Source organism: Lithobates pipiens, unplaced genomic scaffold, assembly GCF_037356315.1.
Source record: "Lithobates pipiens isolate NorthernLeopardFrog02 unplaced genomic scaffold, aLitPip1_a1.2 Scaffold_22, whole genome shotgun sequence".
NCBI classification, from domain to species: domain Eukaryota; kingdom Metazoa; phylum Chordata; class Amphibia; order Anura; family Ranidae; genus Lithobates; species Lithobates pipiens.
Genome location: NW_027507784.1, coordinates 38,449,487 through 38,468,731, shown reverse-complemented (window position 1 = coordinate 38,468,731; position 19,245 = coordinate 38,449,487). Strand labels below are relative to the sequence as shown.

General features: G+C 49.3%; 1 protein-coding gene across 4 annotated transcripts; it reads right to left on the bottom strand.

Moving 5' to 3' along the window:
• Positions 1-1,235: 1,235 nt before the first annotated feature.
• Positions 1,236-17,796, bottom strand: TMEM219 (transmembrane protein 219). 4 transcript variants are annotated; one of them, XM_077447369.1, is made up of 6 exons: positions 17,695-17,796; positions 15,593-15,785; positions 12,850-13,069; positions 8,342-8,480; positions 5,618-5,753; positions 1,236-1,432 (listed from the first exon to the last, which is right to left on the bottom strand). In XM_077447369.1, exons 2-6 carry the CDS (start codon positions 15,746-15,748, stop codon positions 1,298-1,300), a joined length of 786 nt encoding a protein of 261 aa, XP_077303495.1. In that variant the 5' UTR covers positions 15,749-15,785; positions 17,695-17,796; the 3' UTR covers positions 1,236-1,297. The 4 variants fall into 4 exon arrangements, with proteins under 4 accessions (XP_077303495.1, XP_077303498.1, XP_077303496.1 ...); XM_077447372.1 differs by lacking the exon at positions 17,695-17,796 and adding an exon at positions 17,669-17,691; XM_077447370.1 differs by lacking the exon at positions 17,695-17,796 and adding an exon at positions 17,475-17,624.
• Between the last annotated feature and the right edge of the window lie 1,449 nt (positions 17,797-19,245).

Genomic DNA, 19,245 nt, shown 5'->3' with positions numbered 1-19,245 from the left:
CGTCCCATTCAAAAAGCGCTGCGGGACTCGCGCATGCGCAGTAGCTGCGGGACTCGCGCATGCGCAGTAGGAAACGGGCAGTGAAGCCATAAGGCTCCACTGCCTGTTTCCCTTAGAGGGAATGGCGGCGCCGGGACCCGAGAGCTGAGACACGGGTCGGCCTCGGGCGGCCGACATCGCGGGTGCCCTGGACAGGTAAGTGTGTTTATTAAGTCAGCAGCTGCAGTGTTTGCAGCTGCTGACTTTTTTTTTTTTTTTTTTAAACGGCCCTCCTCTTTAAATACCACCTTAATCAGCCACAGAACATGAGTAATTAATATGTGTTCAGTTTTAAAGGGATGAGGTGGTAACCCTAGAGGGTACCTCTCAAAAAACCCGGGAACCGATACCCCCCCCACCCCAAAGGTGACATATGTGGCAGCAGAGGGGGGGGGAAGCAAACAAGTGGAGTATCCCCTTTTGGGTGGAGCTCTGCTTTAGGTGAGTATATCATCGTCCACCAGGTAAGGCAGGAGTCTATCAAGATGGGTTAGAGGTGGGTAGGGGATAGGTAGAGTGAAAAAATCGTTTTTTTCCCTAGAGTGGGGCTTTAAACCAGACCTGTGTCTTGGTCACTTCCTGTGAACTGTAATCTCAAACAATTTTATCAGCCTTTTCAGCTATCCACCGCCCTAATCTATGGAAATGAGATGAGGGGGAGGTGTTCTGTAGTCCTTATCAAGAGCGCAGCCTAGAGTGACAACGCTGCTTCTTAATACTGAAGAAACAGCGTAATGAGCGAGCATTGTCACCCTCAGCATTACATGTGGGTGAGCAAATGTAGCCTGCTTGTCCTAGGGTGACAACAATGCTCCCTCATACAGAAGAAACAGCGCAATGCGTGAGAATTGTCACCCTAGGACAAGCAGTCTACATTTGCTCACCCACATACAATGCTGAGCCTCCATGATGGAAAAAATGTAAATTCAATTAATGAAAGCGGCAGGCCAGGGACAGTCAGGCTGGGGAGGAAAGGGCTAGATTATGCTGGAGGTCCTACAGCCAGGAAATGAGGTGGGCCCTATCTGACCTGCTGCAGTTTAATGCACTTTGTGAGAAGCTCACAGTGTGCAGTGAAATCAGAAGAAGCCATTTCAGTCCAGGAGAGGAGCCGGTACAACTGTGCAAGACTGAAGAAAAGGCTGGAGGTCAGATTTAAAGTAAATGGCAGATAACAATAACAGACACAACACCAATGGAAATTATTGATTTTATTTTTCGTCCACGACACAGATCTCTGGATTCCCATTGTGTTATGTCAGAGAGGTCCGCTTGTCTTCTTCTCTTTGAAAGGAGGGGTACAGAGCGCAAACATTACCATCAACAGGAGCCCTAGGAAGAGGATGACCAGGGCAGCATCACGCAGTCGCTGAGCACAAAGGGCCACGTCTTCCTGCAAGAGAGATGATAAGTGATCGCATTGTAGAGGATCGCTCTATACTGCTGTGTAAAAGAATGTCAGTAAGGACACCACACACACCTCCCTATGTCATGAATGTCCCCACTTTGTGTCCTGCTCCCTGCACATACCAGATAACCTGGGTACCCCACAGCTCTCACTGGTCCCTCCAGCTGACCCCCCGTGTCATTATAGGAGACATCTCTGTGTAACACCTGAGGCCAGCCACTTCCCTGGGTATATGGAAGGGTCTGCAACCACTTTAAATCTAGTTTTACCTCATTCCTTGCTCCGGCAAGCTTCCTCCTTCTGTAGGCCCATTCCCCTCTTCTCTGTGATGCTCTGGCTGGCAGGCACATCAAGTGCAATGCAGGACCCATAGTCCTGCACAAATGTAAGGAAGACAAGGGTCTTCCCCCATCCCAGGGTGTCAGAGAGGACAGAAGAACGCTGGCAGCCCAGGCGGCGAGGAACCGCAAGTGTATTAAAGCCTTTTCCTCTAAGACATAGCTTTAAAGTGTATGTTACTCCAACATTTCATATGTCTGATATATGCATCTGCTGTATCATGTATTTGTGTTAAGTGCATGGGGCTCTGATGGGATGGGGCCTGTAATGTGATAAGGGGCCTCTGATATGAAGGGGGGGGGGCTCTGATGTGATGGAGGTCCTCTATTGTGAAGTGGGGACCTTTGATGTGGTGGGGGGCCTTTAATGTGATGGGGGAACCTCTAAAGTGAAGGGGGGCCTCTTATGTGATGAGGGGCCTCTGATATTAAGGGGGGGGCCTCTGATGTGATGGGGGTCCTCTGATGTGGTGCCTCCTTCATAACGGAGGCCCCTCATCAAATCAGGTCGTCGGATGTGACGAGGGGCCTCTGATGTGGTGCCCCCTTCATATCAGAGGTCCCTCATCAAATCAGGTCATCATATGTGATTAGGGGCCTCTGATATGGAGGGTGGACCTCTGATGTGATGAGGGCACCTCTGATGTGATGGAGGTCTTCTAAAGTGAAGTGGGGACCTCTGATATAATTTGGGGGGGGGGCCTCTGATGTGGTGAGGCGACCTCTGATGTGATGGAGGACCTTGGATGTGATTGGGACCCTCGGATATGGAGGGGGGGGACCACTGATATGGAGGGGGGGGGGGGCTCTGATATGGAGGGGGGGGGGACCTCTGATATGGAGGGGGGGGAGGACCTCTGATATGGAGGGGGGGGGAGGACCTCTGATATGGAGGGGGGGAGGACCTCTGATATGGAGGGGGGAGGACCTCTGATATGGAGGGGGGGAGGACCTCTGATATGGAGGGGGGGAGGACCTCTGATGTGATGAGGGGACCTCTGATGTGATGAGGGGACCTCTCATGTGATGAGGGGACCTCTCATGTGATGAGGGGACCTCTCATGTGATGAGGGGACCTCTCATGTGATGAGGGGACCTCTCATGTGATGAGGGGACCTCTCATGTGATGAGGGGACCTCTCATGTGATGAGGGGACCTCTCATGTGATGAGGGGCCTCTGATATGAAGAGGCTACCTGATATGAAGAGGACCTCTAATATGAAGGGGGACCTCTGATGTGATGAAGGGGCCTTTGATATGAAGAGGTCCCCTGATTTGATGAGGGACCTTTGATGTGAAGAGGGACCTCTGTTGTGATGGGGGACCTCTGATGTGGTGCCTCCTTCATAACGGAGGCCCCTCATCAAATCAGGTCGTCGGATGTGACGAGGGGCCTCTGATGTGGTGCCCCCTTCGTATCAGAGGCCCCTCATCAAATCAGGTTGTCAGATTTGATGAGGGACCTCTAATATGAAGGGGGACCTCTGATGTGATGGGGGGACCTCTGATGTGATGAAGGGGCCTTTGATATGAAGAGGTCACCTGATTTGATGAGGGACCTTTGATGTGAAGGGGGGCCTCTGATGTGATGGGGGACCTCTGATGTGATGGGGGACCTCTGATGTGATGGGGGACCTCTGATGTGATGGGGGACCTCTGATGTGATGAGGCAACCTCTGATGTGATGAGGCAACCTCTGATGTGATGAGGCAACCTCTGATGTGATGAGGCAACCTCTGATGTGATGAGGCAACCTCTGATGTGATGAGGCAACCTCTGATGTGATGAGGCAACCTCTGATGTGATGAGGCAACCTCTGATGTGATGAGGGGCCTCTGATATGAAGGGGGGATCTCTGATGTGATGGGTGAACTCTGATATGATGAGGTTACCTCTGATATGAAGAGGGGCCTTGGATGTGATAGGGAACCTCTAATGTGGTGAGGTGACCTTTGATGTGATGAGGGTCCTCTAATGTGATGGGGGACCTCTGTTATGAAGAGGTGATCTGATTTTATGAGGGGCCTCTGATATGAAGGGGGGGGTCTCTGATGTGATGGGGGGACCTCTCATGTGATGGGGGGGATCTCTGATGTGATGGGGGGGATCTCTGATGTGATGGGGGGGATCTCTGATGTGATGGGGGGGATCTCTGATGTGATGGGGGGGATCTCTGATGTGATGGGGGGGATCTCTGATGTGATGGGGGGGATCTCTGATGTGATGGGGGGGATCTCTGATGTGATGGGGGGGATCTCTGATGTGATGGGGGGGATCTCTGATGTGATGGGGGGGATCTCTGATGTGATGGGGGGGATCTCTGATGTGATGGGGGGGATCTCTGATGTGATGGGGGGACCTCTGATATGGAAGGGGGACCTCTGATATGGAAGGGGGACCTCTGATATGGAAGGGGGACCTCTGATATGGAAGGGGGACCTCTGATATGGAAGGGGGACCTCTGATATGGAAGGGGGACCTCTGATATGGAAGGGGGACCTCTGATATGAAAGGGGGACCTCTGATATGAAAGGGGGACCTCTGATATGAAAGGGGGACCTCTGATATGAAAGGGGGACCTCTGATATGGAAGGGGGACCTCTGATATGGAAGGGGGACCTCTGATATGGAAGGGGGACCTCTGATATGGAAAGGGGACCTCTGATATGGAAGGGGGACCTCTGATATGGAAGGGGGACCTCTGATATGGAAGGGGGACCTCTGATATGGAAGGGGGACCTCTGATATGGAAGGGGGACCTCTGATATGGAAGGGGGACCTCTGGTATGAAGAGGCAACTTGATTTTATGAGGGGCCTCTGATATGAAGGGGGGATCTCTGATGTTTTGGGGGGACCCCTGATATGGAGGGGGGTTTTCTTTTTGGATGAGGGGACCTCTGGTATGAAGAGGTGACCTGATTTTATGAGGGGCCTCTGATATGAAGGGGGATCTCTGATGTGATGGGGGGACCTCTCATGTGATGGGGGGACCTCTCATGTGATGGGGGGACCTCTGATATGAAGGGGGGACCTCTCATGTGATAAGAGGCCTCTGATATGAAAGGGGGACCTTGGATTTGATTGAGGACCTCTAATGTGATGAGAGGCCTCTGAGAATGATGGGGGGGACCTGCGATTTGATGAGGTGACCACTGATGTGATGAGGTGATCTCTGATGTGAAAGGGGACCTCTGATGTGATAGGGACCCTCTAATGTGGTGAGGCGACCTTTGATGTGATGGGGGACCTCTGATGTGATGGAGGGCCACTGATATGGAGGGGGGACCTCTGATGTTATGGAGATCCTCTAAAGTGAAGTGGGAACCTGTGATCTGATGAGAGGACCTCTGATATGAAGAGGCGACTTGATTTGATGAGGGACCTCTGATATGAAGGGGGGACCTCTGATGTCATGCTAGGCCTCTGATGTAATGCTAAGCCTCTGATGTAATGCTAGGCCTCTGATGTAATGCTAGGCCTCTGATGTAATGCTAGGCCTCTGATGTAATGCTAGGCCTCTGATGTAATGCTAGGCCTCTGATATAAAGGGGGGTCTCTGTTGTTGAAACAGTGACTCTAATATAAATGGGGACTCTGATGTGTTGGGGGGCTTCTGATGAGAAGTTAATTTCATCAAAGCGGTTGTATGCATTGTCCCAGGATGAGGTTTCCCATTGATAAGTAACATTTACATTTTTTACATTTTAGACTGGGGAAGGCCTCGAGATTTTTCATACTTTTAAAGGATGGGTGCTGGGATAGAAAAAAGGTTGAGAAACTTGGTTGTAAATGGATATTTCAGAGCGTGCCTGTGATGGAAGCGTTCCTTACCTTAGATATGACATTCTGTATCAGGCCTTCATTATACACAAGACACTTGGTGGAAGCGCGAGGTTCTGTTTCCAGCACATACATCTCTGGGACGGATGGGACACCGGGACCGCTCACGGGACATTGACGGGACCATCTTTAAGAAGAAGACAACATGTCATCGTGGCAGTGTTGTGTGTGAGGCAGTGGCATTCCCTCCCTGTCAGCTAAGGACATTGGAGGAGTGTAGAAAACAATAAGGCAGATCCTTACCTGCTTCTGTTCTGTAGATATAGCAACCATTATTCTCAGTGCACTTGCTGAAATCTTTCAATGTACAGGTATGTGCTAAGCGGAAAGATGAAAGTCATAGTGGAGTAAACCTATGACTATTGCAAGGATGGCTGTAATATATACACATTGCAGGACCAGTAGGAGGAGAATAAAAAAAAAACATATACTGTTGCCATGGTTGCAAGAAAGCAAAAATGTATCCGTTCTAAGAAATCGAGCCGTGACGCTATTTGTATATTGAAACGCAGCAAATTTGTTTACTCTCGGCATGCCTTTGTGCTGGGATGAATTAACTCCTAAGTGCACACACAGGACTTACTTCATCTTGAGTAGGCCAATCAAAATGGCAAAAAATACTAATCCCAGGGAAAGAGCTTATGAATGTTGCATTGCTGGAATGGAGATAAATGCTGTTCTGTTTAATTTACCTTTAAGGGGCAGCTCCAGCTATATTAAAAAAAGTTGGACCAATACATGTAATTGGTACCCCAGCTACTGATGGATAGAAACAATATCCAATCCTTAGAAAGTGATTCATCGAATTTTTATTATACTCCTATAACTAGAATATAACATCTTCCAAAATTTTGCAAAGAGCTTGAGTTCAAATTGCAGATATTCTCTGAAAAGTCTTTAGGTATAATACACTGAGAGTCTGGGCAAATACCTACACAGTGTCATGGAATGGGGTGTTGCCGAGGTGCTAAGGCACTACTGGAGGCCTAAGATGACACAGGATGTTCCTAAATCAGTGGATTAAACTGAATTCTGTGGGGTCACTGAGTAATGCCCCGTACACACGATCAGACTTTCCGACAACAAAACCGTGGAATTTTGTTCGAAGGTTGTTGGCTCCAACTTGTCTTGTATACACACGGTCACACAAATGTTTGCAAACAATTACGAACGTAGTGACGTACAATAGTCAATAGTTATGCGCCACCTTTTGGGCTCCTTCTGCTAATGTTGAGTTTGGTGAGCATTGATTCCGAGCAGGCGTGTTTGTACTTTGGACTTTTTTTTACAAACTTGTGTACACATGATCGGAAAATCCGACAACACACATTTATTGGCGGAAAATTTGAGAACATGCTAGCCAACATTTGTTGGCGGAAAGTCCACCAACAAATGTCCGATGGAGCATACACACGGTCGGACTTTCCGCCAAAAAGCTCACATCCAATATTTGTTGTCGTAAAATCCGATCGTGTGTACAGGGCATTACACAGGATGCTTCCAGGTCACTGGATGAAGTAGGATGCTCTGGGGTCACTGGGTGACACAGGATGCTCTGGGGGCACTGGGTGATGGGGTCACTGGGTGACACAGAATGCTCTGGGGGCCACTGGGTGAAACGGGATGCTCTGGGGTCACTGGGTGACACGGGATGCTCTGGGGTGAGTGGATTATACAGAATGCTCTGGGGTCACTGGGTAAAACAGGATGCTCTGGGGTCACTGGGTGATGGAGTCAAGGGGTCACACAGAATGCTCTGGGGTCACTGGGTGACATGGGATGCTCTGGGATCACTTGGTGATACGGGATGCTCTGGGTTCACTGGGTGACATGGGATGCCCTGAGGTAACTGGGTGACATGGGATGCCCTGGGGTCACTGGGTGATGGGGTCATTGGGTGACACGGGATGCTCTGGGATCACTGGGTGATGGGGTTACTGGGTGACACAGGATGCTCTGGGATCACTGGGTAATGGGGTCACTGGGTGACATGGGATGCCCTGGGGTCACTGGGCGACACGGGATGCTCTGGGATCACTGGGTGACACGGGATGCTCTGGGATAACTGGGTAATGGGGTCACTGGGTGACACGGGATGCTCTGGGGTTTTACCCAGTGACCCCAGAGCATTCTGTATAATCCACTCACCCCAGAGCATCCCGTGTCACCCACTGGGTAGAATGCTGTGGAGGTCACTGGGTGATGCAGGATGCTCTAGGGTCACTGTAAGTCATAGGGTGCAGGCTGGTGGCTCAAGGCACGTGGAGCTAGGTAAGGAACATCAGCAGATGGGCTCCTATGTTGCTTGTACACCGGGCTATGCACTTCTTTGTCATTTTAAGCTGCACTAATCGGGACAGCTGCCTCCTAATTGGCTGCAGCACCAGAACTCTGGCTGAACCAGAGGGTACCAGTAGTTATGTGCAGGATAGGAGACCCAGCACTGGATATGGGAGGAGGTGAATGTGTCACACAAGGTAAAGGGATGCTGCCATTGTTCGTTATTACTGCATTACAAATGATCATGCAGCTATAGTAAAAGCAGAAACTAGAACTGATTTTAAAAGAGTTTAGCAAGTGCACTGGGATGACTCTCAGTATCTACAGAACAGAAGCAGGTAAAGGTTTCCAAACCAGACAGGGTCAGGTGACAGTCTCCTTGTGATGATCTCTGTAGCCATAACATTCACTGTGTACAACACAGCTCCCACTTACGTCGTCTTTGGCAGAAGCTCCCGAGGGCCGATCAAGCTCACACAGTATTTCACAGCGCACTCCATTTCACTGTCATTACACTGGATGGACCCCCAATACGAGGTCAGAGTAATGGTCAGAGGGGTGTCCTCACTGGAATCTGTAAAGACAGAAAATTGTGCAATACAAAAGGAGATGTGTAAACACCTCATGGAGGGGAGGACACACCAAACTCCAGGGAGAGACGCTCTAAAAGGAATCTACAGTAAAAATATACATGGAAATGTGATCTGAGAAACTCCAGGTTTTTAAGAAATTAAAAAATGAGGGTTTGGGTTTCTCAGCATTAAGCTAGCAGGGATGCCAGCTGTACTGTCAGCTACTAGAGGAGAATGCAATAAGCTTTTTATGGAATACAATCGAAATAACATAGAACAAGTATGTAAAGAACATAATATGGCATATTACTTCCATGGAATTCTTGCAATATTGACTCAAGATAAGTTCAATTTACAAAGCTTTAACAAGAATAAAGGTCTTTATTTTTAGCCATATGACTGTACGGAATGATCAGCCTTGTGCCGTCACCATCTGCTGGATGTTATCCAGCACTATAGCTCATGTCTCTGCATAGCACACCTGCCCTAATTAGGAGAGTTTAGGTAGATTGCTGAACATTCCCTTCTGTGCCAGTCTGCCTACTGATGCCTTGAATAGAGGTATATCTGACCTTTTCATATCCTGGATTACTGCTCTAAATTCTTTGGACGGCAATTAAACTTGGCTGTTCTGTATCTAACCTTAGTGTCACAGACAGGGGTCCATATAGACTAGGAGGAGGAGAGTCTGGGCGATTTCAGGAGTAGAATTTAGGGTAGAGAGTCAGCAGTGGGTACAGAAATTGGAGCATAGCAGGCTAAATGACTGGAGAGCATGCCAGAGACTGTGTGGAAACACAGGTGTCACAGAAACGTACTAGTAGTCACTAGATGACACAGGATACTCCAGGGTGCACTGGAGTTGGGGCAAACAGGGATGCACTAAAGTCACTAGATGACATAGGATGCTCTGGAGTGCACTGAAGACAAGGGCACACTGGTGTCACTAGATGTACTGGGTGCACATAAGGCATTGGGTAGAGTGGGCACAGTGGAGTCACTGGCCGGGGTGTACAGGAGACTCTAGGCGCACTAGCACACTGGAGTCACAAGACACACCAGGAGCACAGGAGACACTAGGTGTACTGGATTCAAGATACACCGGATACACAGAAGACACTAGGAGTACTGGAGTTCAAGGTACACTGGGTGCACAGAATACACTAGGTATACTGGAGTTCAAGGGTACACCGGGGCACACAGGAGACACACAGGAGACACTAGGGGGTTGAGTTACTAAAGGCAAACAGACTGTGCACTTTGAAAAGTGCAGTTGCTCCAGAGCTTAGTAAACGAGCAAAAGCTCTGCTAACTTCCATCATCCAATCATGTGCAGGCAAAAATGCATTTTATTTTTTTCTTGCAGGTGATTGGGTATTCTTTGCAACGTGAAGCTTTACCTCATTTCCTAAACTTTGGTGCAACTGCACTTTGCAAAGTGCATTGTCTATTTGCCTTTAGTAAATCAACCCCCTGGTGTCTCCTGTGCACCCCATGTACCCTTGAACTCCAGTACACCTGGGGATTGATTTACTAAAGGCAAATAGACTGTGCACTGCACTCAAATCAACCCCTAGGTATACTGGAGTTCAAGGGTACACTGGGTGCACTGGATACACTGGAATCATGTTTCCACTAGAATCTCGGTGTACACTGAAGTCAGGCATAGGGGTAAATACTGCTGCAGAAAGGGGGGTCATGGCTAAAGTGTTGCACCACATAACTCAAACGTCAAGCCATTACTTGCAATTTAAATCCATGTGAAACAAGAAAGCTGTCTCCTTATTGACTGTGACACTGGTGCTCCAGGTGACACCTAGCTGAAACCCACATGCCATAGAGATGAATGGGTGCAGGATCCTGGAGCTGGGGAGTATGAGACTTATCATTAGTCTGTCTTCTTTGGGTTTTTTTATAAAGAAGATTTTTTATTGTGCACATAAAGAACAATCATACAATGCATCAAATAGGGGTTACATCACATATATATTTCTGTACAGACAGCATTATTAATGCAACTGTCGTCTTTGTTATTGCCAGTCTGTGCTTCACGCCATTCTAGTCTGCTGTCACCCCTGGTGGCGCAGTCAACCCATCGAACTTCCTGGCACTGTAATTTGTGACATGTCATTGGACATCTGAAAAGGACTGTCACTTTATTCTTTTGAAAATAAGGATCCTTATCTTAGCTTAGTGAGCCTTTTACACCAGAGTACCCCTTCAGTGTTCAGAATGAAATGCTGTCTCGAAGGGGTGGGAATCGTGCGCGGTGTTCTGGTATGAGGAAACACAGGACACCACACAGGAAGATCTGGTCACAAGATCTCCACTCACAATGTGTAGCATTTCCTGAACTGTAAATCTCAGCAACTACGGCCAACAGCAGCCAGGGATGATCTTAGGGGCTGCAGAGTGAATGCAAAAAACATTAGGCTCAATTTGCATAGCTAACATATACCAGCATACAGATTTTTATTTTCAAGTCCAATGAGACAGAACATTACAGTCACATGGCCAAAATAAAGATCCTTAAAGATCAGTCATTTTTTCAACTTTTCATGTATTAAATCTTCTGCCCTTATTGTTTTAACTTTGGATAGTAAAACATTTTTTTTCTGCCAGTAAATACCTTATACTTTCTCTTTCTTGTCTGGTAAAAAGCCTAGGCTTATGACATCATGCATGAGAGTTTGCTGGGATGGGAGGAGGGGTGAGTCATAAGAGGACCAATGAGAGCTGCAGGCTGCAGAGCTGGAGGTGTGCATCTGTGTAAATCCAGGAACAGGCAGCAGCTGCCCACAGTTAAAATGGATGCAGCCAGACTCAGTGGAGGGAGATTTCTGCAGCATATTTGGCAAGTACAGAATCAGAGTATTTATAAAATAATATGCAAAGTGGTTGGACGGAAGCTTCAGAATGGCAGATGTTTTTATTACAAATTAAGTGAGCCGACTGCAGTTCCTCTTTACGTATGGGTGGATTCCAGCTTGGTCCAATGCAAATATGCATATGCCTCACCTGTGGGAGCGCTGTGGAAGTGGAGATACACTGTATTAGTTGCCCCTTCTACAGTGATCGCCGCTGTCTTCCAGGTCCTGCACCTTTGTGCAAGGAGGAACAGGATGAGCACCGCCAGAGACCTACAAAATGACCTCCAGCAGGCCACTGGTGTGAATATCTCTGACCAAACAATCAGAAACAGACTTCATGAGGGTGGCCTGAGGGCTCGACATCCTCTAGTGGGCCATGTGCTCACTTTCTGGCACTGACTGGCTTTTGCCATTGAACACCAGAACTGGCAGGTCTGCCACTGGTGCCCTGTGCTTTTCACAGATGAGATCAGCTTCACCCTGAGCACATGTGACAGACATGAAAGGGTCTGGAGAAGTCGTGGAGAACGTTATGCTTCCTGTAACATTGTTCAGCATGACCGGTTTGGTGATGGGCCAATGATGGTCTGGGGAGGCCTATCCATGGAGGGGGACACAGACCTCTACAGGCTAGACAATGGCACCCTGATTGCCATTAGGTATCGGGATGAAATCCCTGGACCCATTGTCAGACCCTACGCTGGTGCAGTGGGTCCTGGGTTCTGCCTGGTGGATGACAATGCTCGGCCTCATGTGGCAAGAGTATGCAGCCAGTTCCTGGAGGATGAAGGAATTGATACCATTGAATGGCCCCCACGCTCACCTGATCTAAATCCAATAGAACATCTCTGGAACATTATGTTTTGGTCCATTTGAAGCTGCCAGGTTGCACCTCAGTCTGTTCAGGAGCTCAGTGATGCTCTGGTCCAGGTCTGGGAGAAAATACCCCAGTACACCACGTCGTCTCATTAGGCGCATGTCCCGACAATGTCAGGCATACATACAAGCACATGGGGGCCATACAAACTACTGAAGACCATTGTGAGTTGCTGCAATGAAATTTCAGTAAAATGGACAAGCCTGCTGCATCATTTTTTCACTTTGATTTTCGGGGGGTGTCTTTGAATTCAGCCCTCTGTAGGTTGATAATTTTCATTTCCATCAAACAATGTGGCGTCCTTTCGTTCCTAACACATTACCCAGTCCATATCAGCAGAATATGCAGCATGATATATTTCCCCATTGAGATCTGATGTGTTTTCAAAGTGTTCCTTCAATTTTTTTGAGCAGTGTATTATTCTTAATCAGTACAAGGTGTTCTCTGATTAGACAAGGTGGAGAGGTGGGGTAGTGACAGCACATTCTCCACCTTGTCCAATCAAAAAATGCTTTGCATTCATTGAGAATAAACCAAAGTGCTTTGTGAATGGCACCCTTGCCGAGTGTAGTAAGACATATAACATTCATTCATTCATAAACCAAGTACGGGTCTCAAACTGACCTTTCATTCCAAGCTGAGCGCCAGTTGTTATTATCTGCAAGCTGCTGTGATTAAGCGCTAGTTGCCATGGAGAGACAGCAATAGTGACCAGGACGGACACATTGGCGCTGTCCTCAGGATTCACAGCCCTAGTCCCATCCACAGTGGTGATGTGTCGGCTACTGTTACCCTGAGCACAGACCTTACCCGCACTGAGGGCTTGGAGGATGTCCCTCCAGTCCTAAAAAAGGAAGAGAAACCAGGAATTAGCCATGTATATCATACTAAGCCTCTCATTGTCAAGTTATTTATTTATTTTTTTGCACTGGAACCACACAGGGGGGGGACTCAACTGCTAACAAGAAGTATGCTGCTAGGAGTAGAGAGCAGAGTGACAGAGAGATAAGCTCATCAGTCTGCTACTTTCACTGTTCCATTACAGGCTGGGGCAGGAGCAAGACCTGTAAATGTTACTGAACCTCGAAAGAGAAAAATTTGATCTGCTCTGCCTGACAGGGCTGTGCTGTGTAGCAGAACTATGCTTCAACAGTGCATGCCAGGGATTCTTCCTCCCTCTTCCTGACCTACAGTTTAACAGCACACACTAGGGATACTTCCTCCTTCTCTGTAGTTCAGGCAGCATGCACCGTGGATCCTTCCTCCCTCTCTGTAGTTCAGCAAGGTGCACCAGATAACCTTCCTCCCTCTCTGTAGTTCAGCAGGGTGTGCCAGATATCCTTCCTCCCTCTGTAGTTCAGGCAGCATGCACCGTGGATCCGTCCTCCCTCTCTGTAGTTCACAGCAGCATGCACCCTGGATCCCTCCTTCTTCTCTGTAGTTTAGGCAGCATGCACCGTGGATCCCCCTCCCTCTCTGTAGTTCAGCAAGGTGCACCAGATAACCTTCCTCCCTCTCTGTAGTTCAGGCAGCATGCACCGTGGATCCCCCTCCCTCTCTGTAGTTCAGGCAGCATGCACCGTGGATCCCCCCTCCCTCTCTGTAGTTCAGGCATCATGCAACGTGGATCCCTCCTCCCTCTCTGTAGTTCAGGCAGCATGCAACGTGGATCCCCCCTCCCTCTCTGTAGTTCAGCAGTGTGCCAGATATCCTTCCTCCCTCTGTAGTTCACAGCAGCATGCACCCTGGATCCCTCCTTCTTCTCTGTAGTTTAGCAAGGTGCGCCAGATAACCTTCCTCCCTCTCTGTAGTTCAGGCAGCATGCACCATGGATCCCCTCTCCCTCTCTGTAGTTCAGTCAGCATGCACCGTGGATCCCCCCTCCCTCTCTGTAGTTCAGGCAGCATGCAACGTGGATCCCTCCTCCCTCTCTGTAGTTCAGCAGAGTGCACCAGGTATCCTTCCTCTCTCTCTATAGTTCACAGCAGCATGCACCCTGGATCCCTCCTTCTTCTCTGTAGTTTAGCAAGGTGCGCCAGATAACCTTCCTCCCTCTCTGTAGTTCAGGCAGCATGCACCGTGGATCCCCCCTCCCGCTCTGTAGTTCAGGCAGCATGCAACGTGGATCCCTCCTCCCTCTCTGTAGTTCAGCAGAGTGCACCAGGTATCCTTCCTCCCTCTCTGTAGTTCACAGCGGCATGCACCCTGGATCCCTCCTTCTTCTCTGTAGTTCAGCAGAGTGCACCAGGTATCCTTCCTCCCTCTCTGTAGTTCACAGCAGCATGCACCCTGGATCCCTCCTTCTTCTCTGTAGTTCAGCAGGATGCGCCAGATAACTTCCTGACACTCTGTAGTTCAGGCAGCATGCACCGTGGATCCCTCCTCCCTCTCTGTAGTTCAGCAGCAATGTGCTGATTCGGGTGCAATGAGCTGCAGGATTCATTGTAAAAAAAAGTAGTAGATACACATTGATCACAAAATGAATGTTGCTACATTTAGTACTTTGTTTTTTGCAAAAGGTGGACATAGCCTTTAAAAAGGTTGTAAAGGTTTGTGTTTTTTCACCTTAATGCATCCTATGCATTAAGGTGAAAAACCACCTGTCAGTGACCGCCCATCCCCCCTCCCTTACTTACCTAAACCCTTGAACTTGTCCCATGGGGATGTGCCATCTCTCTGCTAGGGGGGGGTTCTCGGCTGTTGATTGGATAGATTGATAGCAGTGCAACCATTGGCTCCCACAGTTGTCAATCAAATCCAATGATGCGGCCACCGGGGCCGAGTCCTGCATTTGTCATCTATGGACGCCGAATGCTGGACTCAAGAGCGCGCCCACAAGGTAACCCCCTGGGAGAAGCGCTGATGTGGGGAAGAGCCGAGAGAGCAGCCGGGGGACCCCAGAAGAGCAGGTTAGGGGCCACTCTGTGCAAAACTAGCTGCACAGTGGAGGTAAGTATGACATGTTTGTTATTTTTTTTTTAAATGAACCTTTAGTGTCACTTTAAGGACATACATGAATGATAACTGTTATACAACAGACTTCAGATGACTTCCAGCAGGTATTTCTGATTGGTTGGGTTGAATCTTCCATTAGTGTTCGCTAAGGATGAACTCAGGCATGTTTGCATGCTCCACGTGCTGAGCCCGCCAGGAAGTCGGTGCAGCGCTGTGCTAATCACAGGCAGTGAGACATTGTCCCAATGAGTGGCTGCAGAGATCGGGGCAATGTCTCTCTGCCTGTGATTAGCACAGCGCTGCGTCGGCTTCCTGGCGGGCTCTGCACGTGGAGCATGCGAACACGCCTGAGCTCATCCTTAGCGTTCGCTATACATATCTGCCTCCTCCCCCAGTCCCCTGGAGCCCGTACCTGGGTGAAATCGAAGTCCCTCACTGGCTGCGTCTTGACGTACAATCCGAGAGCCAGGTAGGTGACGCCCAGCGTCACGACACATACAAAAAACGTGATGACGGGGGGGTGGTGGAGGACGCAGGATCGCAGGCCCTGACACGGCGGCCACGGCATGGTACACCAAGGACGGACCTGGCCTCAGCCAGAACACCTAAATGTGGGAGGTACAAGAAAAAGGTGAAGCTTAGACAGGGGTCATTATCTACAATCACATGACCTGCAGGCATACCCGGGCATGATTGGATGTGCCTGGGCCGGAGATCAGCAGGAGGGTGGAAACGGAGGTCATTGCGCTCCGTTGCCTGGCATCACAGCGGCAGATTTTTTGTTGATGTTTACACCTAAATGACACGTGATTGACACCGGCCATCTGAATGCTAGGGTCTAAGGATGAGCCTCGGCGTGTTTGCGCACTCCACGTGCTGAGCCCGCCAGGAGGTCGGCGCAGCGCTAATCACAGGCAGTGAGACATTGCCCCGATGCGCAGCTGCAGATAGGGCAATGTCTCATTGCCGGTAATTAGCGCAGCGCCCACTTCCTGGCGGGCTCAGCACGTGGAGCATGCGAACACCCGGAGCTCACCCTACTGGGGTCATTCTCCCAAGGACACGGTGGGGGGATCAGATGTAAACATGAACGAGATGTCACTGAGACACCAGCAGCAGTGCAGGCGCTGAACGATTGTTTATATCGACATCCCCAGGGAAAGGCGACGATCGAGCCCAACTTAGAATGATTCAGTAAAATGTCCAAGAAGAAATGTCAGCACATCAATATAAATCAGCAAAGTGGATATTCTTTATTATAGGACAGTGAAAAACAGACATAAAAAAAAAAAAACACACCAAACATGTTGTCCTAAAGTGGAGGGCCACCCAAAAAAAAAAAGCATTAATAAAATGTTAAAAAAAAAAAAAAATTATCACTTACCTGAAACGCTGTTGCTAGGCAGTCTTCCTAATCTGCCTCTTCCTATTCCGCGGCGCTTCCTCCTCTTCGGTGAGCGCCCCCGTTGCCTTCTGGGACATGTGTGTGTCCCAGAACACAACGGGGCCATTCACACAGCGCCGCGTGACTGGCGCATGTGCAGTAGGAAACAGGCAGTGAAGCCGCAAGGCCCCACTGCCTGTTTCCCTTTATTAGGATGGAGGCGCCGGCAGCCGATGAACGGATCAGCCTAGGGGCAGCCGTTGGAAAGGTAAGTGTCCTTTTTAAAAGTCAGCAGCTACAGTGTTTGTATCTGCTGACTTTAAAAAAAAAATGTATTGGCTGGAACGCCTCTTAAGGACTGAGCTGATGAAACGCATTGGTATTCTTTCTGGCTATATTTCACTGCCCCGTAATAAAGAATTTCCACATTGCTGATTAATATTGATGCGCTGGCATTTCTTCATGAACTACAGTGCCTTGAAATTTCCCACATTTTGTCAGGTTACAACCGTAAATGTATTTTATTGGGATTTTATGTGATGGACCAACACAAAGTCGCACATAATTGTGAAGTGGAAGGAAAATAATGAATGGTTTTAAATTTTTTTTTTTACAAATAAATATGTGAAAAGTGTGGGGGGTATTTGTATGGCGCCCCTCCTGAGTCAATACTTTGTAGAACCTCCTTTCTCTGCAAAGCTGCAAGTCTTTTTGGGGATGTCTCTACCAGCTTTGCACCTCTAGAGAGGGATATTTTTGCCTATTCTTCTCTGAAACTTTTTAAAGTTTTGCATAGAGTGGAGAGTAATGGGAAAGGTTCTGTTGCCCATAGCAACCGATCACCTTCCAGCTGGCACGTCTATGCTGAAAACCAGATTAGGCCTATAGCTGGTTGCTATGGGTAACACACCGTGTCATTATCAGCGCACACACAAGCCCCCACTATGCTCATCCGCAAGAGATCACACCGCGGTGCATTTTGGGAACGGCCGCACAGCCGCCGCGGGCTCCTCCCCCTCCAGTTCTCACCGACCACCAACAGCGTCTGTTCTGCCCACCGCGGCCGTGTATCCCTTCCCCATCCCCCCACCACCACCGGCCCACCTCTCCTTCCCCAGAGCCGTCCATACCCGCCTGGCGGCGCTCTCCCCGGTACATGCGTGGGAGCCGCCCAACGCCCGAGCTACAACAAAATGGCGGCGGCTCCACGTCGGCGCCACGTGCCCCTGGCTTCACCATGGAAACTGGAAGGTGGCTGGCTCTTCCGAGGTGTCGCCGCTCTAAGGAACGCAGCCATTTTTTTGGTTTGCATTGTGCTGTACATGACTTCTTTTGCCATCTGTTTTCGTTATGTAGGGCTTTTGGAACAGGAAATGTCCCAGTTTACGTTACTTTACACTTTATAGTAATAGAAACCCTCTCTGTATATATTTATATTGTACATAAGGAGTAAAAGCCTGGCCTTTCCTGTGTCCTGGATATCACTGATGTCCCACTCCCCGACTCCATGTTCTCATGTAATGTCCCCCCCCATACCATATGTCCTCATATAATGTCCCCCGACACCCTGTGTCCTCATTAGGGATGAGCTCAGGCGTGTTCGCATGGTCCACGCGCTGAGCCCGCCAGGAACTCGGCACAGCGCTGCGCTAATCACAGGCAGTGAGACATTTCCCAATCTCTGCAGCCGCACATCGGAGCAATGTCTCACTGCCTGTGATCAGCGCTGCACTGACTTCCTGGCGGGCTCAGCATGTGTTCCATGCGAACACACCTGAGCTTATCCCTAGTCCTCATACATTGTCCCCCGACACCCTGTGTCCTCATAGAATGTCCCCCAACACCCTGTGTCCTCATATATTGTCCCCCAACACCCTGTGTCCTCATATATTGTCCCCCGACAACCTGTGTCGTCATATATTTTCGCCTCACACCATGTGTCCTCATAGAATGTCCCCCGACACCCTGTGTCCTCATAGAATGTCCCCCGACACCCTGTGTCCTCATAGAATGTCCCCCGACACCCTGTGTCCTCATACATTGTCCCCTGACACCCTGTGTCCTCATATATTGTCCCCCGACACCCTGTGTCCTCATAGAATGTCCCCCGACACCATGTGTCCTCATATATTGTTCCCCGACACCCTGTGTCCTCATATATTGTCCCTGACACCCTGTGTCCTCATATATGTTCGCCTCACACCATGTGTCCTCATAGAATGTCCCCCGACACCCTGTGTCCTCATAGAATGTCCCCCGACACCCTGTGTCCTCATAGAATGTCCCCCGACACCCTGTGTCCTCATACATTGTCCCCCGACACCCTGTGTCCTCATACATTGTCCCCTGACACCCTGTGTCCTCATAGAATGTCCCCCGACACCCTGTGTCCTCATATATTGTCCCCCGACACCCTGTGTCCTCATAGAATGTCCCCCGACACCCTGTGTCCTCATATATTGTCCCCCGACACCCTGTGTCCTCATATATTGTCCCCCGACACCCTGTGTCCCCATATATTGTTCCCTGACACCCTTTGTCCTCATAGAATGTCCCCCGACACCCTGTGTCCTCATAGAATGTCCCCTGTGACCCTGTGTCCTCATAGAATGTCCCCCGTGACCCTGTGTCCTCATAGAATGTCCCCCGTGACCCTGTGTCCTCATAGAATGTCCCCCGTG

Coding starts and splice junctions, on each gene's coding strand:
- TMEM219 (XM_077447369.1), bottom strand. CDS start 15,748: ATGCCGTGGCCGCCGTGTCAGGGCCTGCGATCCTGCGTCCTCCACCAC. Junction 8,481..12,849: donor CGCTCAGCTTGGAATGAAAG/GTCAGTTTGAGA, acceptor CTGTCTTTACAG/ATTCCAGTGAGGACACCCCT. Junction 1,433..5,617: donor TACAGAATGTCATATCTAAG/GTAAGGAACGCT, acceptor TCTCTCTTGCAG/GAAGACGTGGCCCTTTGTGC.